A 27,214-nucleotide genomic window follows, 5' to 3' on the forward strand; every position below is an offset into this window, starting at 1 on the left:
TCTATTTTTTACATTGTAGAATAATAGTGAAAAACCCTTGAATGAGTAGGTGTCCAAACTTTTTTTAAATGGTACTGTATATGGCTACTGACCTCCATTTAATTTAAAAATCAAGACGTGCGCGCACACTACTCATTGAAGATTTGTTTTATTTCTTTTCTTGTAAAAACCACAAATGAACAACAAACAAAAAAGTATTTCTGCAAAACATTTCAGAAAATATTTATATCATTGATTGCAATGCTACAGGCATGTTCCAGGCCCATTGAGCAACTGCAGTAGGGCAACCGACACAATTCACCAAGATCAAGGCCGCGTCCCAAATGGTATCCTATTCTCTATATAGTGCACTACTTTTTCCAAAGTAGTGCACTATACTGGGACTAGGGTGACATTTGGGACACATCCCATGAGCCCTCCGGTTCAACAATAACATTATGGGTGATAGAGGGAAGGGATGAACAAAACGTTACACCTCTGAAAAGGACTGACAGAAAGGAAAGAGATGAATACGACAGGAGGAGGAAAATATTCTGTCAAATGAGGGAATTCGAAGACTATAACATTAAGACCTGTAGTGGCTGGTAGTGAGAAAAGGGAGTCAAGTAAAACTGAAGAGAGACTATGTATTCGTCCCAAATAGCACCCTGTTCCCTATATAGTGTACTACTTTTGAACTAGGGCTCCATTTGGGATGCACCCTAATGAGCGATACAGTACGGTTTTCATTCAACAAAACTCACGGCTGTGAGCGTATCAAACGGAGAGGGGTGAGGATGGTGCGAAAAGAAGGAGGGACAGCGGGGCGGGGGGGTTTCTAGGACAGGTTTGGCACCCGTTCGACGGCTCGGTTTCCCAAGGAGTCCATGGAAAGTTCAGCATAGAGTCTAGACCTAGTGGGACACCAGTCATGTCCGGAATCTTCTCCAGTCCCCTTCCCTCTCAACCCCCTCTGAAATCTATACCCTGATTCACTCTACCGCTTTGTGGGACCACGTCGTACAAACACGCACATTCAATCCATCGGGTTCCCATTTTCAGCCATGTAGAGTGAACAACACTAACAAGTGTCTGTGCTATTCATAACTCCTAACCCACCTAATAAACACATGATGCTGCAACAGCACAGTCTACCCTCTCCCTCCACCAAACCCCCATGTCTTCCTTCTATCACCCTAAGTGAGGAGTGTGAATGTCTTTTCACCCTTTTCTTGCCCCCCCTTTTCTGGAGCGCTTGTTCTCCGTATCGGGGGAGGGGTGTTTGCTGCTCCCACTCTCTCCCCCCTGCCTGGCTGGTGTGGGGTCTCTGTGCCCCTTGCGTAGGGGTACGAACGAGAGAGGGGGGGGGGGGGGGGGGGGTAGTTTTATGATATCCTCTGGATGAGTTTCTCCTCCGTCATACAGAACAGGACGCAGTGAGAGAGGTCCGAGATGAAGCCCTCACAGCCCCGCCGCGTCACACCTTTGCAGCCCCGCAGGTCCAGCAGCGCCAGGCCAGACGCCCTCTTCAGGTACGCCAGACAGCCGTCCGTCAGCTTGTTACAGCCTGGGGGAGGAGGAGGGCTGTGACACAGGTAGAGGCATACAACCTGTACGAGGGAAATGAGTGTGTGTACGTGTGTGTACCTCCAAGGTTAATCTCTATGTTTTTCATGGGATGCGTGTGTGTGTATGCATGCGCCTACCAGAGAGGTTGATCTCCGTGAGTGTGTTACGCGTGTGTGTGCCGGCGGCGGTGAGCAGGCAGACGGACTGGTCCGTGAGGTCTCCGCAGTGGGCCAGGTCCAGCCGCTCTAGCAGGGGCATGTGACGGAGAATCAGCCTCAGGGTGGAGTCACTGATGTCCAGGCCGGCTAGACGCAGCACCACACAGCCACGCAGCCGAGACCGACTGTCACAGCCTGCAGGGAGAGAGGGGTTAGATACAGTACATCCTTCAATACAAATACTTACTTGCCAACCCAACCGCCTAAAACACTAGATTCATTTATCATAGGGGAGGTGAGGCAGCTAGATAATTCCCCAAAAGAAACCACTTCAGTCAAAAACACATGCGAGACCACAAACCGGTGGCCTGCTGCAGTTATAACAGCCTGTCGGAAAAGGAGAGAGAGAGAGATGTAACTCCTAACACCTCAGTCAGTTAGTATTGACTAGTGACCTGGTGGTGTGACCAGGTCCCTGATCTGGGTGTCTTTAACCCCCTCTGCCCAGCGCAGGTCAAGGGTACGGAGGCACGGCAGGCTGGGGGTGGACAGGGCTGACATGGATGACCAGGAGCAACCTGCTATCATCAACTCCTTCAGACCTGAGAGAGGAGAGGAGGTGGGGAAGGTTAATTCATCTTGCAATGTTCAGGTGTGTGTGTGTGTGTGTGTACCAGACAGGCAGCAGGGTTGAGGTGTGTGTGTCCTACCTGGAAGGCGGTGTATGAGCAGGGTGATCTGTTTCTTGGAAACAGGGGTCCAGGAGAGGTCCAGGGAGGTGGGCTGGCGTTTGATGATGCCCTGCAGGGCCTGGGAGGAGAGCGAGGGACAACGCGATACATCCACACCACTCCAGAGACGCTTGTCACAACTCCTACAGAGAGGAGAGAGAAGGAGGGCAGGAAAGGAGAGGGGGAATCCAGCAGGGTGGGGGGGTAAAGATATGAGGATCTGGACACAGTCTTGTTGGATGTCTCCCGTTTCTGGTTCAACAAAGCTCAAGTATTTCCCCAGCCATAAAAATGACATCACCGTCTCATCCTCCGGTGTAAAAAAAACCTGCTTTATGGAGAAGCCCCATAGAAAGTGTCCTTTAGTCCACAGATTACAGAGACAGTCATGCAACTTTATCGGATGAAAAATCTTAAAAGTGCATTGAAGCAGAAACAGGAAATAAACTCCTTTATCTAGAAACAATAAGTAGGGCTGGTAATTGCCAGGGAGCTCACCATGTGATATTATCGCCACACTTCGGTGCCGATGAGATTCTATTTGTAACGCCATTCGATACTGCGATTTTAATGCGATTCGATGTTCCAAACGTTTTGCTCAGAGAGCCACGAGAAAACGAGTTTTAAAATCAGTAATGGAAATAAGTGCTGAAAACAACATTTGCGGAGAACAAGCTATGAAGGAAAAACAAGCACAAAAATAATATTGCGATATTGTTAATACGATATATGGCCAAAAAATAATATCACAATATGCAACTGTATAGCCCCCCCCCCCCCCAATCACTAAAAAGAGCCATGCGAATGGTGTGTGAGACTCACCATTTGTACCAGGCCTTACAGACAGTCATACAGCTAGCCAGCTCGGCTCTGCTCAGGTAAAGGAACACCGCCACCCACACCTCCTTCTCCCCTCCTTTCTCATTTCCTACATCCTTGAAGGAGGGCAGCGACAAGAGCGAGGAAGGAGAGTGGGAGGAGTGGGGAGGAGGGGTGGGGGAGGCCGAGGAGTCTGAGGAGGAAGGAGAGGCAGTGTCCCTCTCCCTGTCTGCTGTGTCGCCGTGGGGATTGTTGATACGGTGACGAGGCGGCCGGCCGACTGGATTCTTGGCGGGCTGGGCCAGGCCATTGCCGGCGGCGACCGTGCCGTTTTTGTGCCGCGTCTTCCCGAGGGTTTTATGCTGGACATAACCTGGACCGCCGCCGTGGGTTCTGGGAGACATGGCGGCCTCCAGCTTGGGTACGATGGAGCCGGGGTGGCGTTTAGCCCTTGGGGGGCGCTGTAGGGTCACGGTCAGGTACGAGCCATTTAGGAAGTCGTCGTTAAGGTCAGACACCAGGAGAACAGGAGGCTCTGGTTCGGAGTCTGACTGGTTCTCGTCGTCTTCCTCATCCTCATCGTCCACGTCCTCATCCTCCCCCTCCAGGTCCCGGGCCGAGCTGTCTTCCTCATCATCGTCTTCATCGTCGTCTTCCTCGTCGTCCGTTCTCCTCCGCCTGCGGCGTTGCCGGTGGTCTTTATGCCGGTGGTGATGCTGCGGATCTTCCTCGCTGTCGTCATCTTCATCGTCGTCATCATCATCATCGTTGTCGTCCTCCTCTGACTCGTCCCTGCGTCTCTGCATCCTGGTGCCTCCCCGGAGACGCACTCTTCCGCCTCTCTCCCTGTCCCCTCGCCCCACCCCCAGCCCCCCTCTGCCACGCCTCATCTTCAGGGAGGAGTGAGGGGCCAGCCCGCTCCCACGGCCTGCCCCTCTGTGGGAGGAGCCTCTCCAAATGCCTCGCCTCCCAGTCCCGTAGCCTCTTCGAGAGGCGGAACCACTGCCGCGAGGGCGTGGTCCAGACATCTTCCTTCCCGCGCCGCCTCCTCCGCCCCTGGAGCCTTCATCATCATCATCATCCTCATCATCGTCGTCGTCATCATCATCGCTGCCCGAGTCATCGCTGTGACCACCGCGACGGTAGATCTTAGCTATGCGGCCGTCGAGATACGAAGAAGACTTGCGTTTCTGGAAGGAGAGAGGGAGGAATGGAGAGAGGGAACGAAGTATCAGTTAGGGTAAGGATGAAAAACGTCTTCGGTTTAATTGAATACATTTTTATTGGCTGGCATGCTTACCGTGTGTAACATTTTATTCTTGTCCCCTTTCACCTGAAATCAAAAAACAAATAAGAAAAACATCAATGCAACAGAAGTTCAATGTTCATTGAATACTGTAACATCTCTGTTGACATAATGCCTGCTGCACTGTGAAGACAGACAAGAACATTCACATCACAAGCTGCCGTTTCTCTCACTCAACCTCCGCATGCTTTGGGCTTTCGTTCAGGCTACAAACACTTTCTGCTCCACAAATACTGCCTCATATGGACTAGACCTGGGTTGAAAGGGTTGAAAACCTCAAAATACTTTAGAGTTTGCCTGGAGTGCAAGATGTGCAGATTTGGGACTATTCTATTGGAACATTAAGCTAGGGAAGCTCAAAACAAGAACAGATAAAATATTTGAAATTACTTAAAACTCAGGTCTGATATCAACCCTAAAGCAAAGGGTTCTGCATTCGCCCAGTATTTGTGGAGCCCAAAGCACCACGTCTCCCCCAGCCCCTCCCCTCGTCAGTCAGAGCAGCGATAGGCGCGTGATGATGATGTAACGGGCGGGGGGAAGGACGGTGGCGGCGGCGGTAGGCCTCTCACCCTCTTCCTGCGCCCGCTTGCCCATCTCCCCGCCCGCTTGAGGCCGTGCTGCTGTGGTAGTAGCTGACCAGGGGAGGGAAGGGGCGCCTCTGAGGACCAGGAGGAGGAGGAGGGGGGGTGGTTGGGAACCAGCCCTGGGTGTAGCAGTAACGCCCTGCCCCAGCCCTCGTCCCCCAACCCAGGAGCAGAGCCTGGCTCCATGGAGACCCCTAGAGGCCCCTGTGAGGAGGAGAGGGCGGCGGGGGAGAGGGTGCTTGCGCCAGCGCCGAGGCCAACGGACGCCCCGCTGTCGTCATCATCATCGGTACCCGAAGACTGACACACAGCACAGGGAGAGAGTCACGGCCGTTAGCTAGCCGGGACACAGTGGTGTGTGTGTGAGAGAGTGTGTGTGTAGATAAAGGAGGAGGGTCTACCTCAGTATCGGTGATTCCCAGAACACATTTGGGACACTCCCAGCAGCTGGGCAGATCTGTGTTCACCACACCCTCCCCTGTTACCTAGAGAGACAGAGAGAGAGCGAGAGGTGGAGGGAGAGAGAAAAGGGTGGTTAGAGGTATAGAGCATTTTGTTTGAGAACAAAAAGAAAGAGGTAAGAGGGAGAGTTTAACCTCCATCTGTACCGATGTCACAAGACAACAACAAAAAAGTGATTGTGTGTGGTCATGCGTGTTTGAATGCGGATTAGATTGCGAGAGCTCTGGTGAGTAAGATGAAGCTGAAACTTGAAGGTAAAGTATAGTTTGAGGAGTGTGTCGGGGGTTACCTTGAGGCAGGCGGGGTGGGCTATCTGGGCACAGTTGGAACACTCCATGAGGGTGAGGGCGAAGACTGGCCCCTCTCCTCCCTCCTGGTTCCCCTCTCCACAGAGCTCACACACCACTGACAGGGGCAGACCCGGCTGGGGGAGAGAGAAGAGTTAATACACAGAGACTAGTATATTCTGTCCGAATGAATCAAAAACACACACATAGTATACTAGCTGGGAAACAGATAAAGAGTAAGGACACAGGCATCAAATCCAAGCAGTAAGTGACACACACACAGCTAGCAGAGGGAGAGTGACAATGCTTCGACTGTACAAATCTGACAGCTCACACAGATCAAACACACCCCCCTCTTTCTCTCACCGCCAGACACTGTCGGAGCACGCAGGTCTGTTTGAGTTTCCCCGGCCCGCCGAACTTCTTCATGTCCCTGCAGAAGTTACAGTCCCCGCACTCCGTCCTGACGCACGCCTCGCAGCGCTTACACCGCACACGCCGCCGCCGCAGCACGGACATGGAGGAGGCGGGCTTCTGGGGTCGCGGGGTCACCACCGTGGCAGACAGCTTGGGACGAGCCACCGGGGGAGGAGGGGGAGGAGGCTGGTACCACGGCGGCTGGAAGGGATGAGAATGAATGGGATAAAGATACATTCAAAGTTTTGGGAGGCCAAGGCAGGCAACAGTCCAGCACAAGGCTTAATCTCTGCCTGGAAAAGCATCCCTCTGTGGATTAAATGACCCTTCGAATTTGAGAGTCAGATAAGTAACATGGATTTTAAGCGTTTGAGGTGTGGAGGAGTCTAAGAACGTGGCATGAGTCGCTCTCGTCTTATGACAATGTACAGTACACACGTGTTAACCCTTCAGACTTGTGGGTAGTCCTATATGGACAGGGCTACATTGAAATGGTTCTCAGAACAAAATGCATAATAATGATAGCAACAGTTATGGGTTATGATGGGAAAATTATTCAACCAAAGTTGAGGACAACAGTTTACCTGACAAGATTGAATCCAAACATTAAACCTGATTTTTTTTCTTGGAATTTTACCCCTTTTTTCTCCCCAATTTCGTGGTATCCAATTGTTGTAGTAGCTACTATCTTGTCTCATCGCTACAACTCCCGTACGGGCTCGGGAGAGACGAAGGTTGAAAGTCATGCGTCCTCCGATACACAACCCAACCAAGCAGCACTGCTTCTTAACACAGCGTGCATCCAACCTGGAAGCCAGCCGCACCAATGTGTCGGAGGAAACACTGTGCACCTGGCCACCTTGGTTAGCGCACACTGCGCACAGCCCACCACAGGAGTCGCTGGTGCGCGATGAGACAAGGACACCCCTACCGACCAAGCCCTCCCTAACCCGGGCGACGCTAGGCCAATTGTGCGTCGCCCCACAGACCAACCGGTCGCGGCCGGTTACGACAGAGCCTGGGCGCGTAAACTTGATTTTATGTGCATTTTACATTTACTGTAATCTGGATACTTCAGTAACATTATTTAAAAATATATTTTTCAATAATTATTATTCAATTCAATGCACTTTTATGTGAAGAGTCTTCAACTATATAAAGGTCCTTTTTGAGCTCTCCTAGTTGTGCCGCTGAGGAACTAGAGCAAGTACACTTGTAGATGATTTGTTTGGAACACAGCCCTGTGTCCCCGCCATCACACAATTACTGCTGTGGTTCACACTGTCCAAAAACATCTCATTATAAACTGCAATCTGGGTCAAGTGGGCATCACTTGAAAACTTGTTTCTACTGCCAACATGACTGGCTAAGTTGTCAAATACGATCTTACGGTGTCAGGCTTTCACACGGCAATTCAGAGAAACAGATCGGAATTTCGGTGTGCGTAGAACGGAGTCGGGAGTGCATTCGTGTGCATGACGCGCCTAGAAATTCTCTTCGATAGACAAACATAGGCTCATTCTGTTCAGAACAGGGTATGACACCATGCCATCTTATACTTCAAACAGTGATCATTCACGCTGAATATGACATGAGTTTTATATGGAAATGTGCAGTTCACATTTGGACTCAGGTGTTTGGCTTGTATGATGTCAAAGCTATATTTATTATCGACCTCAACACTTCATCTTTCAAAATATATTGAGTCCTCATAATTTAAAATGCATTTCCATCACTCAGACCCCCCCCCCCCCAAAAGGAGGGGTGGGAGGTCAACTTCTTGTTGTGCGGTGCTCAAGTTTATAATGGCTGTCAGGAGCCGTGAAGTGGAGAACCTGAGCTCTGACGTCAGGTACAGCATGTTACCGTACAGCCGCTGGCGTCCCAATTAAGGCGCTTATCAGTGGCCAAACCTGCCAATCTGAACCCGTTTACGGCTACGAGTGTAAACGGTTACTATGAGCATGTGACTGAATGTGGCGTGTCCTTCTCACCCTAGTGGGCCACTTGACGATGGGCTTCCCAGTGTAGGACAGTTTGGGGATGTCATTAGCATGCTCCTTCAGCAGGGCCTTAAGAGAGGACAGGAAGGTTAATACGTGAATAAAAAAGACACACACACTATATAATACATGCCAATCACCAGACGCTTTTATCTAAAGTGACTTACAGTCAGCCCTGCATGCATCCATTTTGATATTAGGATATTTAACTCTTGTCAGACACACCCCGTACCCACCCTGATGTCGTGCAGCAGCGCGGGAGCATTGTGTATGCCCGCCGGGACACAGTTCTTCTGTGAGGGCAGCGACTCCAGCTTCCCCAGCAGGTTCCACAGCCCCTCCAGCTCAAAGGGCGTCAGGTGAACCTTCACCCCGGGCTTAGAGCCCCGCGTCGGGGGAGCCTCCTCTTCATCCTCCCTCTGGGTGTGGCCGTTGACGGACTCACAGGCGGAGGGGTCTCTTGTAAGACCTGGGGGGGGGGGGCAGACGGAGAGATTAAGAGGCGGAGCCAGAAAGAGAAGACACTTCACGGAGCAATTCAAGGTTTGTAGTCCAACACGTAATACGGAGAACGCACGCCTCAAGCTATAGATCACGTGTTGTCATTCACACGTAATTACCTAATATAGAGTAATGATGGTTAGAGAAGTGTTGGGAGGGGGGGTGAGAGAGGGAGGGATGGGGGAGTGAGAGCGAGAACAGAGAAAGAGACAGAAACAGAGAGAGGGTAGTGCTGGCACTGACCGATGCCCAGGGAATGTTTCTGGAAGTCAGGCGTGAGGTAGGAAGTGTTGGTCAGACTGAAGAGGTATCTCTCCAACACGTACCAACACATCTCATAGTAGAACGGGTAACGGAACTTAGCTGGTACCTGCACAGACACCAAGTTCAACTTATTAGTAACCTCCACTACATACATAGGAACTTCTCTTCTACGAGTGCTCAGGAATAAAAACATTCAGTACATTTAGGAGAGAGAGATTAAATGGGAGAATATGTGTGTGTGTGTGTGACCCACCCGTGTCCTGTCCTCAATGCTGTAGATGTTGAGTTGCATGGGGATGTTGAAGCTGTGGAGAAAGTTCCCCCCAAACACCAGGGTGTCCACTGGAGTGTAGACTGCATGGATCCAACCTGACAGCATCAGAAACATCAGAAACAGGAACAGACAAGACTAGGTTGAAGTTCAAACGGCTAAATATCTGTATGTGCCAAAGCACAAGTACAATTCAAAGTGTATTTATTATGGATCAACATTAGCTGCTGCCAAGGCATTACAATTCATGTACACCAGATTTCACTACATATTAAGTGGGTACCTGAAGGGATCATGAAGGTATAGCCCTGCTTCAGCTCTATCCTCTGACAGTCCTGGGCCTTGTCTCCCAGGAAGATGTCTCCCTGTTTCCCTGACAACACCCAGTCCTCATACAGCTCCAGGTTCTGAGGCGTGGGCGGGATCAGCCAGAACACCTGACAGGAAGCAAGGGGTCAGAGGTAAGAAGTGAGGGGAAACAAGAGTCGCTCTTACTCGAATCCCAAGTCGTAGGGGTCCGAGTCTTAAGTCGAGACTCGAGTCAAGTCTTGCAGTGTGAGATTAAGCCGTCCGCTCTTACCTTGCCTCCCCGCAGTATGTGGTACCAGACAGAGGAACCTCCGAAGTCAATGTGGAAGTCCGTGTAGCAGCCCTGCACACTCATTAGACAGTACCTGGAACAGAGGTTGGAGGAGGGAAAAGAAGGGGGAAGGAGAATGCAGTTGATGAGGGAGAGGGTCTCACTTCTGCACTTTGGGGTACTGCATGTCTGTGATGGGAGTTGGCAGAGCCTGAAGACCCTGGTCAATAGTTGTGCACTACATAGGGAATAGGGTGCCATTTGGGGACACATTTGAGCCTTACTTCTGCACTTTGGGGTACTGCATGTCTGTGATGGAGTTGGTGGAGTCTCTCTGTCTCTCCTTCAGGTGCCGAGGCCACATGTTGTCCACCCAGTCTATGATGTCCACCTGATAAGATACACAGGAGGAGGTAAGAACAGACAGGAGGGTGTGTGCGCGCCGATATGCGTGTCTGCGTGCTAATATGCCTGTGTGTGTGTCTCAGACTGGCAAACGCGGGCCTCCGGATCAGGATCGTCAGCTCGGTGTGTGAGTGTCCGTGCGTTCCTATGTATATATATATATATATATATATCAGACTGACCGATGTAGGCCTCTGGACCAGGTTCTCCAGTTTGGTGTGGCTAAACTCCAGGCTGATGACGTTGTAGAGTTTGTCCCTCTGGGAGGGGGGCGTCTCGTAGTAACGTCGCCACTGGGCCATAGACATCTCTATACCCTTCTGAGTGCTCACATCCATCACATCGATCATACGCCTGCTGCCTGGGAGAGCCAAGGAGGGGGGGAGAGAGAGAGAGGAGGGGGGGGACAGACAGATGGGTGATACGGTGAGGGGAGGAACAAAGGAGAGAAAGAGACAGACAAAAAGGTGAGAGGGAAAGGTCAGAGTGTATTTAGTGTTTTATTGGGATCCCCATGAACTGTTGCTGAAGCAGCAACTCTTCCTGAACGTGAAATAATACAGAACATCAACAGACAAGAACAGCTCAAGGACTGAACGACACCAATTTAAAATGAGAACAGGACAACAAAAAGGTCCTGCTGACAGGTACCCACACATCAGTACATGTACAGTACATTCTAAAAGTATTCAGACACGTTGCCCGTTTCCACTTTTTGTAACGTTACAGCCTTATTCACAAATCGATCAAATCTACACACAATACCCCATAATGGCAAAGCAAAAACAGGTATTCATTTTTTGGGGGGTAATTTATTAAAAATAAAAAACAGAAATACCTTATTTACATAAGAATTCAGACCCTTTGCTAAGAGATTTGAAATTGAGCTCAGGTGCATCCTGTTTCCATTGATCATCTTTGTGATGTATCTATAACTTGATTGGAGTCCACCTGTGGTAAATTCAATTGAATGTACATGATTTGGAAAGACACCCACCTGTCTATATAAAGGTGGACAGTCATGTCAGAGCAAAAACCAAGCTATGAGGTCGAAGATATTGTCTGTAGAGCTCCGAGACAGGATTGTGTCGAGGCACAGATCTGGAGAAGGGTACCAAAACATTCCTGCAGCATTGTAGGTCCTCAATAACACAGTGGCCTCCATCATCCTTAAATGGAAGAATTAAGGAACCACCAAGACTCATCCTAGAGCTGGCCACCCGGCCAAAACTGAGTAATCAGGGGGAAAGGGCCTTGGTTAGAGAGGTGACCAAGAACCAAATGGTCACCAACAGAGCTTGAATTTCTCTGTGGAGATGGGAAAATCTTCCAGAAGGACAATCATCTCTGCAGTACTCCACCAATCAGACATTTATGGTAGAGTGGCCAGACAGAAGCCACGCATCAGTAAAAGGCACATGACAGCCCACTTGGAGTTTGCCAAAAAGCACCTAAAAGACTCTCAGACCATGAAAAACAAGATTCTCTGGTCTGATGAAACCAAGATTGAACTCTTTGGCCTGAATGCCAAGCGTCATGTCTGGAAGAAACCCGGGACACCATCCCTATGGTGAAAAATGGTGGTGGCATCATGCTGTGGGGATGTTTTTCAACGGCACGGACTAGGAGACTAGTCAGGATCGAGGGAAAGATGAATGGAGAAAAGTACAGAGTACCTTGATGAAAACCTGCTCCAGAGTGCTCAGACTGTTCACCTTCCAACAGGACATTGACCCTAAGCAGACAGCCAAGACAACGCAGGAGTGGCTTTGGGACAAGTCTCTGAATATCCTTGAGTGGCCCAGCCAGAGCCCGGGTTGGAACCAGATCAAACATCACTGGAGACATGAAAATAGCTGTGCAGCGATGTTCCCCATCTAACCTGACAATGCATAAAAAGCTGTTTTTGCTTTTTCATTATGGGGTACTTCATCAATTTTAGAATACGACTAACGTGATAAAATGTGGGGAAAGTGAAGGGGTCTGAATACTGGCTATCAGTTAATTAGGTCAGATCGGGAGAGGCCTTGTTCTGTGAGGTCTTGTTTTGAAGCAACATTTTTTGCGGTTTGCTTGAGTCATTTGAGATGGGTGTTCCATGAAATAATGGCTCTATAGAATACTGTGCGTTGCCTTGAATTTGTTCTCGATTTGGGGACTGAAGAGACCCCTGGTGGCATGTCTGGTGGGTAAGTACACCTGAGCTATATGTAAAATGATTATACAACCAATTTGGAAATTAACACTATTTCTCACAAGAATTGATGCAGTCAATCTCTCTTTGAGCAGAGAGACTGACATGCAGACAGTTGACATTAGCCCCCTGTGCACATTGAAGGGCAAGACATGCTGCTCTGGGCCAGCTGCAGATTTTCTAGGGCCAGCTGCAGATTTTCTAGGGCCAGCTGCAGATTTTCTAAGTCCTTCTTTGCAGCACTTGACCATATCACTATTAGATCAAACTAGAGCCTGCAGGCTTGTTTGGTTGACTGTGTTGTTAAAAATGGGAGGGAGGAAAATAAAGGAGATGAGTAAATGAGGGAGTGTTAAAAAGCCAAAAGAAATGAAGGAAGAGTTAGCATATAGATAGAGTGTGGGTGAAGGAGAGAAGTTGAAAAAAAGGGGAAGAGGCGTGTTTGGATAGAAACACTGGAGGAGGGTGGAATCTTACCAACAAATATCTTGACGTCATTCACACTGAAGTCTGGATCTGGCATCCTTTAGAGAACACAACAAACCGGGGTTACATACTACTCAAGGAGACTTACAGACTAACACAATTTCAGCCATTCTAATTGCCCCAGAGAGAATAAAGCGAGTGCGTTTCCAACAGAGTTTGGAGGGGGGGGAAAGGGGTACTTACTTGATACCCAATCCATCTGGCTTCTCAAAGATGATCGGGTCCCTCAACCCACCTCTTTGGATGTACTCAAACGTGAGGTCTGGAAAAACCACACACACACAAGATAATCCATAAACTGAACAGGAATCCTCAAAGCTACTCAAGTTTGTAACCCGATAGCATACTACTACTGTCAAAAGACGTGCATTATATTGGGAATAGGGTGCAATTTCAGACGCAGCCAGTGTCTCCAATATTTAGCCACAGCCAAACCCTCCACTGTAGAAGGACACAGATATAGGATTACGATGACCCCCAACACTGACCTTTCCCCTCCATGCGTTTCACCCTGTCCGAGGTGAACCTTTCGCTCCTCAACTTCTCCTCCAGGTCAAAGGTCCTCTTCCCCTCGATCTCGTCGTCCGAGATACCATCGTCATGGTAGCGCCGCCTCGTGCCCGACCGCTGGAGTGACGAGGGGGAAGAGGAAAGAGATGAGGGGGGAGCAAAATAGAATAGGAAAGAGGAATGTGAGGAAGAGGGAATAAAGAGCAGAGATTTACCTCAATGTGTTCAGCAGCTGTAAACCCTTTAAATCCCATTGAGCACTATTTTAGGGTATTTACAGTACTTTGTAATAGTTAGGCTTAAAACTTCTAGGTTCTTTAAGGTCTTTCTGTCAAATGTAACGCTACTTAAAGACAGCAGCGTTAGGCTGTGTTAACAATGCTCCCACACAGTTGCCTGCTGCTCCCTCCTACAAAAAGAAACCTGCTCTCGTGCCAAGAGATTGAAGTTGCAATACAACAACACACACTGGGGCAAGGAAGAATGAACATACCCACACAAACCAATATCAACACAGACAACACACAGTACATTGATGTTCAGACTAGGGTATCAATTCTCTAATGTAGCCTATATTAATTTCCCCTCACACTGACTCTCCCTTCTCTCGGGGATGGGGGGATAAAGGGAGAGGGAAAGTTAGGGGGGGGGGGGGGGGTACTTGGAACCTTTCTTTACCCAGTGCTTCAAGGGCACAACAGATGATAGAAGGATAATATCCCACCATCCCCTAAACCTGACTTAAGGACCATGCCCCTTTCCCCTGCTCCTCCGCTCAATATTGTCAACCTCCCACCATCCCCTAAACCTGACTTAAGGACCATGCCCCTTTCCCCTGCTCCTCCGCTCAATATTGTCAACCTAGGTTTATAAGATATTAGGTAGAAGTCCATAGATTTTAAGTTTGTAACGCAGCTGGCAACGCAAGTTCACGAGGACACATAAAAATGTGGATAAATATGAGGGAAAAAATGATTAGTTATCCAATGTCCACCCCGACTCATCATCCTCAAGAACACATGCTAGGTTATAGTAAACCCCCTTTTAGTGTCCATCCATTCTCACCGCCTTGCATTGGGTTGACAGCTTCAATTATTAAAAAAGCATGGTGAGTTCAAAGGGGACTTTTCAAAAAACCTAGGTAGGTAATAAAATGAAAGCAATCTGTCTGACATGTAGGCCCCCATAAAATTGATAATTTTTTGCCTGAATCCACATAATTTCCCCCCCAAATTCCATTTTCTCCATTTTGTTTTTCCATGTTTCTGTTAAAATGTTTATTTTAAAAAATGTAAAAAAATTAAGAAATACAACAACATTTAATGTTCTAAGTGCACAACAATGGATACACCACATCAGGAGACTACTTTTGAGGTCTTGGAAAAATCAAAGACATTTTTAATTATGGGTGTAGTTACCCTTTAAAGCAAGTGTGCATGCCCTTTGGTTAGCAGTGTTTCTGTAGCGCTCATGTGATTGCAGAGTCTGCAAAAACAAATGGCCATTGGATTGACGCAAATAATCACAATATCATTCTGCCAGAAAGGCAGAGGCTACTTTTTAATTAACATTTAACTGAGAGGGTTTTTCAGAAAGCCTTTCCATCTACCAGCAGATGGTTATCATTAGCAGTATCGCTAACAGCTACACAAAGTGGACCAGGGAGTGGGCCAGGGTTGCCATAGCAATGCACCAGCTGACCCTGGGAGGGAGGGGGAGGGGGGGTCCAGCAGCCCAGAGCTCAGTGACAACAATAAGAGATGTCGGAGAATGCAATCTCTCCGCCCGTCTTACACATACAAACATCCTCAGCTGGCCCTGAACACACACCTCTAAACATCTTCAGCCTGAACATGACACACACAACTCCTTGCAAACACCGCACAATGTGAAACGACCTCACTGTATTGTCCACCAGTCAGCCACAAGCCAATGCCACTCCACAGCAGGACATTAAACAGCACGAGTATCCACCGCTGTAGCAGCCAAATCAGTGACACCAGATGCAGCACGAGGCACCTGCCCTACCTCCAATATCTCACTGCCCATCTGCCAGCCGCCGCAATCCTCCTTGGCTCCGGGCAGCCCAGCCCTTCAAAAAGACAACCCTGGCCCAGTAAATTCAAAATCCATTATCCATCTTTAAGCCTGGTTTGACGAGAGAGCTTTGTTCCATTCAGGCGGTTTGGTAGAGGAGACGGACACAACGGCATTGCAGTGAATTGCAGCGAGCGGCGTAATGCAGTGCGCCTGTCCGTCTGTGCTCCCCTGGGCCAGTGCCCAGTACAGTGGACAGTGGCTGCGTGTACCCAAATGGCTCCCTAGATAGTACACGACGTAGGGAATAGGGTGCCATTGGAGACACAGACAATGACACAGCATACCGTCTCTCAGCGACGCACTACGCTGCCACAGCACCCGGCGAAACCAACCACCTTTAACGGAGACATCACACAGACCAGCTGCTGGTCACACACACACACCGCAGTGTCCAGCTCCACCTAGTATTCCCAAGGCGGGAACTCAGTTTGCATGACGACAAACTCTAGAGAGAGAAACAGTCTGGAGGGGTGCGGGGTGGATCCGTCTGGGAGATGCCTTGGCTGCGGAACGACGGACAGCCATGGCCCCTGTCTAGATCCTGAGTCTCCAGGCCGCCCACTCACTCAGCTACTGAAGAAACAATGGACGACCCTGAGCTACACAATCACACCACGACGCCTGAGCAACCAGAGTGGGTAAGGGCCGACGCAGTATCTAACCGCATTGTCCATGTTTATTATCAAAGATCATCGCCAAGAGACGGTGGGTCTCGGAGCCAGTACAAGCAGGGCTACAGATGCTCCCTCTCCCCCTCACTGCAGCAATCCAGTATCATTTTCCCTCTCAATTGTATTATATTTCTCTCCTTTTCTCTTGCCCTTTCCCTCTCTTGCAGTGCACCTTGGGGAATCTTGTGGGATGGAGAGAGACTCGACACACCTCGCACCTTCAGTGTCACCATTACATCCCTCTTCCTCTCTTTATCTTTCTTCCTCCTCTTTTCCCACATCCCTTCGTAGTGCAGCAGCATCTCTGTTCGCCATCCTCCGCTCCCCCTCGTCTCTCTTTTTAGAGTGGAAAAAAGGCCTGCGGTCTATCCAGCTCTGTCATCCTTTCGCCTCTGCAGTGCCCCCCCCCCCCCCCCCCCATCATCATCATCATCTCCTTCATCTGCATTTCTGCTCACATGGCCAGTCAGGCAGCCAGCCTCTCCAGTAACAACTTCTCTCGCTTCACACAGAGCAGACAGCGTGCTCTCACCAGTGTCCTCTCCACTCACTCACACACTCCCCCCAATACACTTACACCGTTGTACTGCATGCAATATGCCTTCTGGAGATGCATGGCTCAAAGTACAGGCAAAGAAAAAGAGCTCCCCCCTCTCCCTAACAGACCAGAGACTAAGAGATGTAGACCTGACCACTACTGCCTAAATCTCATCCTATTCATAATTAATAAAACTTTGTCTCTGCATCAGAGGAGTGATGCTGCCTGGCTACTGCTCTGAGCGATTCATGTTCTGCTTCTGCTCTGACAAACGTGACTATTGTCTGAAACGCAACTTTAACAATCACAACACTGTACATTACAAACATAATGTCCACGGTCTAGTAAAAGCCTTTGTGTGTCCCCTCACCTGTAACTATCCAGATTCTACACAGTCAGGTAGGCTGAGATCCTTACTAAACCCTGCAGTACACATTCAAATTCGCTCAACAGGCGTGAAGCCAAGGATACTCCTGTCTGATACCCATAACAAACCAGAAATGCAATTACAATCGAATGCTAAAAAATATGTTAAAAAATGACTCACCTCAAACACAATTAATAATCTTATCTGACATGTTGGACCCCCAATCAAAAACGCACCATGTAACAAAAATGTGCAATATTCCTTTAAGGCTTTAGCTAGATCTGACACTAATCCCAGCCATTGCCCAACCCAACCCTGTGATCACTGCTCCAGACATAGTTGATCTGGTCCTCTTTAACCAAATGTCTTCTGCTCGGTTTGCTTTTACAATGTTTTGGCGCGACTGTGACATTATGCACACTCCTGGCAGGGTTTAACCTCCCAAACAATAAACACATGAACCTGGCTCGTCTTAAAATGACACCCGCTTCCCTTTATAATGCACTACTTTTGACCAAAGAGCCTGTTTTCCGTGCTCTCTCAAATTGCAGTCAAGAGTGCCAATATGGACTACATGACACCATCAAGCAAGACAAGTCAGAGACAAACTTCTCAGCTTTTTGGTATTGGAAACAAATTCAATTGTTTGGTATTGGAAACAAATTCAATTGTTACTTAGGGGGGAAAAAAAACACTACAGTTATTCCCATAACCTAAATTATGAGGTATTGGAATGTAAACGTAGACTAGTAACGTTAACTCACTTCCTCTGACTGTCTTTATAATCCCAACATCTCAATCCATATGCATGGTTTAAAAACACACAACAAATAATTAAATATCCATAACACGCACCTTTCAACATAGTTAGTGACTACCGGCAGTCCATGCCATTTCAGATCGTTCATCACCAAAGTCTAAAGTAACGTTAGCTAAGAACTCTTACTACAGACAAAACAAGGAGACATTGAAATATCGCTGGGCCAACTAGTTACTTACCAGTCGCTTACTGAACCGTGGTCGACGCTTATCTTCCATATTTTATATGGACAGTTACTTGAGACAGTGGACTGCTTTGGTAGGCGATTCGCCGATACACGTGGGTCCCTGACTGCGCTGTCAAGCTGCTTAACACTACAACTAACTCGTGATTGGAAATATAGTTTGACTTTATTTGACAGAGCTAAGCTAACTTAAACATTGCACTACTAGAAATCAGCTGTGTCTGTCACTTGCGGGTTAAAAACAGCCTTTCAAATCGGACAAACTAAATCTAAAATACAGTCAACAATGTAGCCAAGTTAAGACATTTTGATTTGATTCAACAACACCGTACGAATAAAGAGCTAACGATAGATAATTACTACTAGGATATAGCTAGTGAAATAGTAAAGAGGCTAGCTATCCCCCACTAAAGGGAAGCAGTTGTCGATCACCAAAACAAAACCCTACCGAGAGAATGGGATTAACCAACAACTTTTAGTTTGTGTTTATAGCGCCAATATTGCATTTGGGATTATAGTGTGGTTCATTATCTAGCGTTTAGCGTGGTTATAGCTAAAGTTAGCTATAGAGTGTAGCTTACAATTGATACAATTTAGACACTTGTCTGGCTAGTTTTAGGGTGGTGAGGGGGGTGAGGGGGTTACCAGTCCTGGGTTATTTGCGGCAAGTAACGTTAGTTCACACACATTTTCTTATGCTGAACAACAAACTGTTAGCTAAACTAAAACGAACGTCCGAGTTTAAAATGCAACGGCAGACAGCGAGTAACCTATTATTTCCAAGGGAACTTTCCGTTTTGTCTTTTGGAAAACTCCAGCCAAAGAGTTTAGGAAATCGTTAAAAATCGGGTAATATTAAATGACCCATTAAGTTCTGTTAAAATCGACAGAGAACACCGGTTTAAATCGCAGTTATATATGTATAATATCCGATAGTCGGCGGTCAGCCATCCGCCGCCATTTTCATCTCGTCACAAAACGCCACTAGTTTCTCAAGACCAGCCTACAACAATAAAATTGTCCAAAGGCAGCAAAGCCGGCGAGGCGCTAAATGGTCGGTAAGTATGTCACTCAGAAATACATTGTCGATTGGGATTGGACAAACATACAACAAAAAGTGAAAACGACACGTGAATGACCAATTACATTGCAAGTTATTGGACGACTCGAACTCCAATTGGCGACCATTTTGCTACAGTCTTCAGAGGAGAATAATAATTGGTCAACATACAAAAGGGGTCAATATGGCAGCCAATGAACTATCACGCAATTCAGACATCGTGTTACCCAACTCAATCTTATAAAAATTGCCCGACCAGCCATACAACTTATGAACCCATAAAAATCAAATGTATTTCTGTTACACACCACCATGATTGAGTAGAACTGTTCAAGGACGGTCGACCGGGCCAGTCTGCGTAGTCTGCTTCCTGGCTTCTGCTGTGTCTTGACTCCCGGAGCTTTGCATTGCTGAGACACGTTTTCTGGGTAGCTACTTCTGTCTTGGGTTGCTACAGCAAAGCCGCCCATTCATGGCAGTTGTAATCCGGAAGCGGCTGTCTATTGGTCCCACAGTTGGGTGGATGGCAGCAATTGGAGGCTTTGGCCTGCCAATTAAACAATATACAGACGGCGAGAGATGTCAAAGGCCATCCGTTTCGTTTTATTTTCTATTTTTCAAAGCAGTTTAAAATAATTGAATAATGAAAACTTACAAATAAAAACACTTGGCAAAGGGCGAATCTTTTTTTATTTTATTCTTTGTCAACAGACGGGAAAGGCTACAAAAACTGAAATCTGACCTTACATTTTGATCAGATAACATTTTCCATATAAATGCCTACAAAATCACTACAAACGTATGCGACTGAAGACACAAACACATATATTGGCTATTCACTTGATACTGCTTGCTTGCTCACATCACAACAAAAATACTATCTTATCTATTATTAGACAGGATAGAGAAATGACTTACATAAATAAACCCTGGACTGTTGATGCTATGTATTGGCCAATGAAATGCTTTGAAGCCACCGGTCGGCCATATTGGCATTCCCTTGAAGGCGCAGTCCTCCATAGGAATGAATGGAATTCTACGGTATTTCAAGGACAAAATTACATGTATTTAAGTTGTTGTTTTTATGTAGTGGTGACAGTAACATAAGTACTCTCCCCATATAAAAAAAATAAATGTTTAGCTCACATAATAGCATTTAAAAGTATGCATTAAAGTGTATTTAATTTAAAAAAGAAAATGTGTCAAAAACGATTGTAGACATTAACAAATCCATTTCTATTGCTTCCAAAATATTTTTAACGCTTGAGGAGGATTACCAAAATGGCTGCACGGTGGCTTCAATACAGCGCCCCCTGACAGTCATCCAGGGTTTATACACATCATTCCTAGAGAGAGTGCATGTGACAGTTTGACACAGGCATGCCCCCTGGTGGTACATGCATCGATACACATGTAGGATAAAAATGAAATGCGTGGGTGAAATATTATGCAATAACTTCAACACACAATAATACAATAACAACATAAAAGCGTGCCCTTTTGGGGTCCTTTTGATTACTCGCTGTCAGGGCAGTGAGAAATTGTATAGTTTTTTTAATCATCGTTTTATCTTCATATTACTTTGTTTACCAATATCTTTAGGTTACTGACATGATTACACAGTGTTAACGTTCACCTGTCTCCGCCTAGGTTATTAAAAAAGCACACTACCAAAGCTAATTGACACAAATCCTTGAAGTGGGAAAAGGATCTGTGGGGGGAAGCATGCCTTAAAAAAAGAACGAGAGAGAGAGGGAAAAGAGGGAGAGAGTGTGTGTGTGTGTGTGAGAGAGAGAGAGAGAAAATGATGGAAGGAAAGAGAGAGAGAGAAGACGAAAGACAATGTAGGGTGGAAGGCCTTTAGCCGGACTGAGGTGTATCTCCTCTGAGTAGCGCTGAATGTATCTCTTGACAGACAGTGTCCACTGTTGATCCATCCACCCAGGTTAGACTGGGGGTAATCTGGGACACTCCTCTTCAACTTCACCTGAGGCCAGAGTCACAGGTGATTATCACATTGAGGCCAATAATACAGCCTAAGTCTACATCCCAAATGGCACCCTATTCCCTATGTACTACAAAGGGAATAGGGTGCCATGTGGGACAAAGACTAAGAATAACCTGGATCTAACGTTATCTAATCTGGTTCCATATTCATAAAGCATCTCAGAGTAAGGAGTGCTGATCTAGGATCCTGCCCCGCCTGTCCATGTAATCTTATTCATTGTGATCTAAAATGTTAAACTGATCCCAGATCTGCACTCACACTTTGAAAGGCTTTATAAATACAGGCCCTGATCACACCTGGAAATCTTTTATGCACATCTGCATCCTTTTAGCCTGAGTGCCAGCCTGTTTGTGCTATCATGCCAACTCCTTGTCACTCATCGTCATGCCACACATGTTTGGCTTGACAGGGACAGGAATGGAGTTTGCAAGAGTACAAACACATTTGTGACCAGGCTGACATCCTTCTGCATCAATACATGATTTAAAAGTGTACGTTTTGAGTTTTGAACACATCTCAGTTTTACAACCAGCTTTACCCGGACGGTATTTCCTATTTGATAAAGCTGTAGAGAAAGGACCCTCCGATGACACAGAGAATGACACAGCAACACATGATCATCATCTGCTTCTAAAGGGGCGGAAGACAGAACGAAACAGTCAAAAAAAGACAGAGGATGCGAGAGAGGAAGAGGACACAGAGGAGGAAGTGGAGGAGGAAGAAATATAAAGAAACAATGAAGGGAAGGGAGAGAAGAAACAGAACGAGAGAAACCTCAGAAAAACGAAAGGGAAAATTGACCTGAGCATAGAGAGAAAACATAAGCCAAGATAAGTATTTCGAAACTAAATGTGGCATTGCAGGTTCTGAAGTTTTCAGAGATGATTCTTTTCATCAGTGAGAATGCTGAACCCCCTTTAGCAAGACAGTAGATTTAGGGTGCGTCCCAAATGGCACCCTTTTCCCTATATAGTGCAGTACTTTCCTGTATAGTGCAGTACTTTCAAAGGCAATGCACTATGAAGGTAATAGGGTGCCATTTGGGACAAACGCCAATGTATCCCTTCACCTGTATGAACCAAGGTGATAGGTAATAGGTCTAGGGTCCGGACTGAAGTGGACCTATAAAAAGGACATTTCAGCCGTAGAAATAGAATCACCTATTATGGCATCATCAACCGACCCTCATTCTAATTCTATGGTTTCAGCCCCACTCACCCTACGGGCCTCCTGCTGAAATTTGGCAGCTTTTTTGGTGTCGGCAACCGCCCGCTCTACGAAGCCCACCGATTGGTCCATGTTGCTCTCAATCTTGTCAATCATACCGCCCTTTGAAGGGGGTGGGCAGAGCGGAGTGTTGGGAGAGGCGCACACACAAACAGTGGTCAAAAGCAGTGTACTATGTAGGGAATAGTGTGGGATGCACACTAAAAGGTGTGAAGGGTTACCTGGTTCTCCACCAGCATAGCAATGTCCACGAACATGTCATGAAGCTCTTTGATGCTGCTCTCCAGCCTCACAATGTCTTTGTGCCGCGCCTCAATCTCATTCAACGCCTGCTTTGATATACCCGACTCCATGATCTACAAAACACATACGAGAAGATATACACAACGGTTTAACACACACACACATAGGAGAAGATATACACAACGGTTTAACACACACATAGGACAGTATACACACAACGGTTTAACACACACACATAGGAGAGGATATACACAACGGTTTAACACACACACATAGGAGAAGATATACACAACGGTTTAACACACACATAGGAGAAGATATACACAACGGTTTAACACACACATAGGAGAGTATACACACAACGGTTTAACACACACATAGGAGAAGATATACACAACGGTTTAACACACACATAGGAGAGTATACACACAACGGTTTAACACCCACACTCGCAAGCATGCACGAACATACATAGACTCACAATCATTTTTGCTTGTACACACCCACACTCACAAGCATTCTCGCTTGTACACACACACACACACACACACACACACACACACACACACACACACACACACACACACACACACACACACACACACACACACACATTCTCGCTTGTACACACACACTCACAAGCTTTCTCGCTTGTACACACACAATCACAGACATTCTCGCTTGTACACACACACAAGCTTTCTCGCTTGTACACACACACACACACAAGCTTTCCCTCTTGTACATGTAACAGTATAACTTTAGACCGTCCCCTCGCCCATACCCGGGCGTGAACCAGGGACCCTCTGCACACATCAACAACAGCCACCCACGAAGCATCGTTACCCATCGCTCCACAAAAGCTGCGGCCCTTGCAGAGCAAGGGGAACCACTACTTCAAGGTCTCAGAGCAAGTGACGTCACCGATTGAAACGCTATTAGCGCGTACCAACGCTAACTAGCTAGCCATTTCACATCGGTTACACACACACACACACACACACACAGAATTACCCCTGCGGTGAAGACGGCTGCGTTCCCTCCTTCCAACATCTCCTCCAGCTCCTCGTCGGTTGTTGTTTTTCCCGCTGTGGAATGGAGATTTCATAGAAAAGCGTTAATAACATGTATGAAAGGATTATTAACATGTTTAAAAGGCTTAATGAAAGTTTAACAACATATAATAGGCCCTTAATGCTGGCATAGAATAAACTAATACATACCATCAAAAGTAGATCTGGGTTTCAAATACTTAAAACAAATACTTCAAATACTTTATCTGTGTCCGTTTCCGCTTGCCTGGCTTAATAAACCAGAAAAGAAAATTAACAAAACTGCAATCCTGTCCAACTCCAGGCAGATTCAAGCAAACACTCAAAGTATTTGAAAGGATTTTCCAAGTATTTTAACTGGTAAAGAGCACTGTATTGGCTTGAGTCTGTCTGTGATAGGTTGAAACATGCACTCCCGTCTTCAACTTAATGCAACTTGGGCCTGGATTTTTTTCCTGACAATTGACTTGTCCAGGAACAAAAACCCTGGCCCTAGTTATACCAGGTATCTTGTCTCTACGACTGGCATCAGACTCACTGATCTCCAGCTGCCGGGCGATGCGGCCTTTGCTCTTGTCTCTAAAGTCCGTCTGAGCCTCGTTGTACTTGGTCATCACCTCCACAAACTTCTTGGCCAGGATGGCATGCTGGGGAAAAGGTGGAGATGGGTAAAGAGGTTGTTATGGTAACCAGTGGAAATGAAACCCGAGTCTCCAACCCTGGTCTCCAACAGGAAAAATGATGGGGACATGATTGACGTTGAAACCGATAGGGTTAAAGGATCTGGTTGAGGTTAGGTTGTTTTTTAAAGGGTTACCTGGGACTTCCGGATCCTCATGTCTGCTGACGACCGTTCCTCTGTGTTTGTCTCAAGTTGCTTCTCGATACCTGCCAGGGATGGGAACAGGCACCCGTTACCATGACTACGGCCATCGACAACAATAACTACCATGGGTTTGCCTGTCCATGGGCAATGAAGAAACACACATGATCTTGACAGGAAAGCTACATTTATACATTTATGTTGGTCGTCAGAAAGACTGTGGGGTAAGATATGGTGCGTTTAATATTTAAAGGGACAGGAAGGACTTACTCTTTAGTTTGTTGCGAGCGGTGCCGGCTGCTTTCTTGATGTCGTTGGTGACCGCCTCCAAGTCATCTTGCGTCTCTGGTGAAGACAGAGAAAGAGAAGAAGAAGAAAAAGAGAGAGAGAGAGAGAGGTTGTAACATAGAAGTATCAACAAGCCACAAAGGACGGAAAAATATGGAATGGAAATGAAAGGGGGTGAGATAACAAAGAGACGAAGAGCGAGAGAGTGAAGGAGAGAGAGAGAGAGAGGGGGATTGAATGATGATGTTTACTCTGCTCTGATGTAGGGGCGGAGAGGATGGTCGAGTACAGCTTCTTTGCTTGCGCCACACTCTCATCTATTTTATCGATGCTGCTGCGAATCTCCTCAATCTGAGACCGAGACGGGCAATGATGGCACACCGGTGAACACACACGCACACAGTATTTGCGAACACCTACACACACACACACATCAGGAGTATGGCAGAAAATACCTGGGCGAAGAAGTCATCCATAAAGGCTTGGTTCTCCACGGGAACCTCCACATCGTCCCCAGCCACATCACTTTTCTGTTGACACACACACACACACACAGAGCCAGCAGAGTTGTTGTGGTGGTGCGTTTGTGATGAGATAATGACACTCACAGTCTTTTTAGCGGTTCCTACGTCAGTGAAACAATGTGATTTGAATACACTATAAAAAACATTTTTTAAACCAGACCCATTAAGACTTGCGGTGCACATAGGCTACAATGAATAGCCTACATCGATGACCTTGAGACCTTGGAAGAAGTGGAGGAAATGAGGGGGAAACAATCCTTTCATATTTCCTTAATCGACCCTTCTGTTCCCCTCTCTCTACCCACCCACCTCCATTTGTAACGCACCACCAATAAACAAGTGCACAGCCTAAATATCACACCACAATTAGGCCTACCTACTTCCAATAATAACTTAATACTCTAATGTTTATTAGCGCAATATTCAACTAGACTATTTCTGCTTTTCTAGGCCTGAAAATGGGATCAACAGTTGATCGAACGTTGTGGTCAAACCGCTCAACCTCAACCAACCGCATCTAGTGCGCAAAAAGAAAACGATTTAAATCAGATACTTCCCCAAAAACAAACGAGTTAATCAGATACGTCCCCCATCCCTATTATATCATTCTATATGATTATCAACGGTTATATGTTAAGCTAATAGCAAGCAAGGCCAGGAAAACATGAACAAGTGTATAAAGACTAAGCTTACCGCCTTCAACTGTTCCAGTCGGTCCTTCATCTTCAAAACTGTGTTGCCACTGTCACAATCTCTAAACTATCAAAAATAGATATTCTAATCTACAACCACTAATTAAACGTTTACCAAATGAGACCATTACAATTTATTAGCCTACTGATTAATCCATTGATTTGTCCGAAAATAAGTTTCAAAGTTAGTTGTAAAAATACTCAGTAGACTAAATAGTCATTAGAATATGGTAATCAAATAAAATCAAATAAATCGTTTATTTTTTATTTTTTACAAAATGTCTGTTCAATATGGCTGCAGCAGTGTTTCCAACCTGTAGTTTTACTAAGCCTATCCTCTCAAGGAGGATTAGAGTAACAGTTGTGTAGAGGGAGATTAATCTCTCTTTCTCTCTCTCTTTCTCTCTCTCTGATCAATAGCATGCGTAAAAACGTATGCAAAGTAAATATCACGCATGCTCTCTGTTTTGGGCACACTACTCAAACAGGGCACCGAATGGAAAGGTAGTAGGTTAAATTCTAAATCTGTCAAGTCCACCCAGTGGGTTGTCCATCTATAAATAAGATGAGGCTGTATTGTTATGTATTGACCCCTTGTCCCCATCTGGTTGCTAAATAAGGCCAGGTCAACAAAAGAAAGTCATGCAACGATTATTGATTCATGAAGATATTTTTGTATTCCTTTTTTATTTGCTAGTCAAGCAATGCGCAGTGTTTCATAGTACAAACAAGTGAAGCAGCATTTCATCAACACAATTCCCCCTGAAAATAGATTAGGTTACACTGTTTTCTGACAATAGGCCTAGATAGGATTCTCAAATGCAGTGGTGTAAAGTACTACTTATGTCGTTTTCTGGGGTATCTGTACTTTACTTTACTATTTATATTTTTAACAACATACTTTTACTCCACTACATTCCTAAAGAAAATAATGTACTTTTTTCTCCTTTCATTTCCCCCGACACCCAGAAATACTCCTTACATTTTGAATGCTTAGTAGGACAGGAAAAGTGTCTAATTCACACACTTATCAAGAGAACATCCCTGGTCATCCCTACTGCCTCTGATCTGGCAGACTCACTAAACAC

The 27,214-nt window shown here is 46.5% G+C and overlaps 2 protein-coding genes across 7 annotated transcripts; both read right to left on the reverse strand.

The window, feature by feature from the left end:
- Nucleotides 1–131: 131 nt before the first annotated feature.
- Nucleotides 132–19,798, reverse strand: LOC109894138 (lysine-specific demethylase 2A). 3 transcript variants are annotated; one of them, XM_031828436.1, is made up of 21 exons: nucleotides 19,578–19,798; nucleotides 13,508–13,646; nucleotides 13,203–13,281; nucleotides 13,011–13,057; nucleotides 10,522–10,700; nucleotides 10,219–10,325; nucleotides 9,935–10,028; nucleotides 9,638–9,791; nucleotides 9,337–9,452; nucleotides 9,063–9,189; nucleotides 8,555–8,787; nucleotides 8,310–8,387; nucleotides 6,265–6,516; nucleotides 5,901–6,035; nucleotides 5,551–5,634; nucleotides 4,557–4,589; nucleotides 3,260–4,446; nucleotides 2,417–2,580; nucleotides 2,162–2,308; nucleotides 1,686–1,901; nucleotides 132–1,546 (listed from the first exon to the last, which is right to left on the reverse strand). In XM_031828436.1, exons 1-21 carry the CDS (start codon nucleotides 19,737–19,739, stop codon nucleotides 1,365–1,367), a joined length of 3,915 nt encoding a protein of 1,304 aa, XP_031684296.1. In that variant the 5' UTR covers nucleotides 19,740–19,798; the 3' UTR covers nucleotides 132–1,364. The 3 variants fall into 3 exon arrangements, with proteins under 3 accessions (XP_031684296.1, XP_031684297.1, XP_031684298.1); XM_031828437.1 differs by lacking the exon at nucleotides 19,578–19,798 and adding an exon at nucleotides 18,205–19,190; XM_031828438.1 differs by lacking the exons at nucleotides 10,219–10,325; nucleotides 10,522–10,700; nucleotides 13,011–13,057; ... (1 more) ...; nucleotides 13,508–13,646; nucleotides 19,578–19,798 and adding an exon at nucleotides 10,099–10,131.
- A 150-nt stretch (nucleotides 19,799–19,948) lies between these two features.
- Nucleotides 19,949–26,493, reverse strand: LOC109894768 (syntaxin-3-like). Of its 4 annotated transcripts, XM_031828440.1 has the most exons (11): nucleotides 26,128–26,473; nucleotides 25,366–25,440; nucleotides 25,162–25,261; nucleotides 24,893–24,967; nucleotides 24,617–24,687; nucleotides 24,338–24,446; nucleotides 23,762–23,835; nucleotides 22,726–22,860; nucleotides 22,496–22,606; nucleotides 21,816–21,907; nucleotides 19,949–21,256 (listed from the first exon to the last, which is right to left on the reverse strand). In XM_031828440.1, the coding sequence occupies exons 1-10, from the start codon at nucleotides 26,155–26,157 to the stop codon at nucleotides 21,830–21,832; spliced, it is 858 nt and encodes a 285-aa protein (XP_031684300.1). In that variant the 5' UTR covers nucleotides 26,158–26,473; the 3' UTR covers nucleotides 19,949–21,256; nucleotides 21,816–21,829. The 4 variants fall into 4 exon arrangements, with proteins under 4 accessions (XP_031684300.1, XP_020344047.1, XP_031684299.1 ...); XM_020488458.2 differs by having other exon boundaries at nucleotides 19,949–21,907; nucleotides 26,128–26,493; XM_031828439.1 differs by lacking the exon at nucleotides 21,816–21,907 and having other exon boundaries at nucleotides 26,128–26,459.
- Between the last annotated feature and the right edge of the window lie 721 nt (nucleotides 26,494–27,214).

The sequence above is a fragment of the Oncorhynchus kisutch genome, linkage group LG7 (assembly GCF_002021735.2).
Source record: "Oncorhynchus kisutch isolate 150728-3 linkage group LG7, Okis_V2, whole genome shotgun sequence".
NCBI classification, from domain to species: Eukaryota; Metazoa; Chordata; class Actinopteri; order Salmoniformes; family Salmonidae; genus Oncorhynchus; species Oncorhynchus kisutch.

Coding starts and splice junctions, on each gene's coding strand:
- LOC109894138 (XM_031828436.1), bottom strand. CDS start 19,739: ATGGGCGGCTTTGCTGTAGCAACCCAAGACAGAAGTAGCTACCCAGAA. Junction 13,647..19,577: donor AGTTCTACTCAATCATGGTG/GTGTGTAACAGA, acceptor TCGTCACTCCAG/CGGTCGGGCACGAGGCGGCG. Junction 9,453..9,637: donor TACCTTCATGATCCCTTCAG/GTACCCACTTAA, acceptor TGATGCTGTCAG/GTTGGATCCATGCAGTCTAC.
- LOC109894768 (XM_031828439.1), bottom strand. CDS start 26,157: ATGAAGGACCGACTGGAACAGTTGAAGGCG. Junction 25,262..25,365: donor TGGATGACTTCTTCGCCCAG/GTATTTTCTGCC, acceptor TCTCGGTCTCAG/ATTGAGGAGATTCGCAGCAG. Junction 21,257..22,495: donor TTCAGCAGGAGGCCCGTAGG/GTGAGTGGGGCT, acceptor CTCTGGCCTCAG/GTGAAGTTGAAGAGGAGTGT.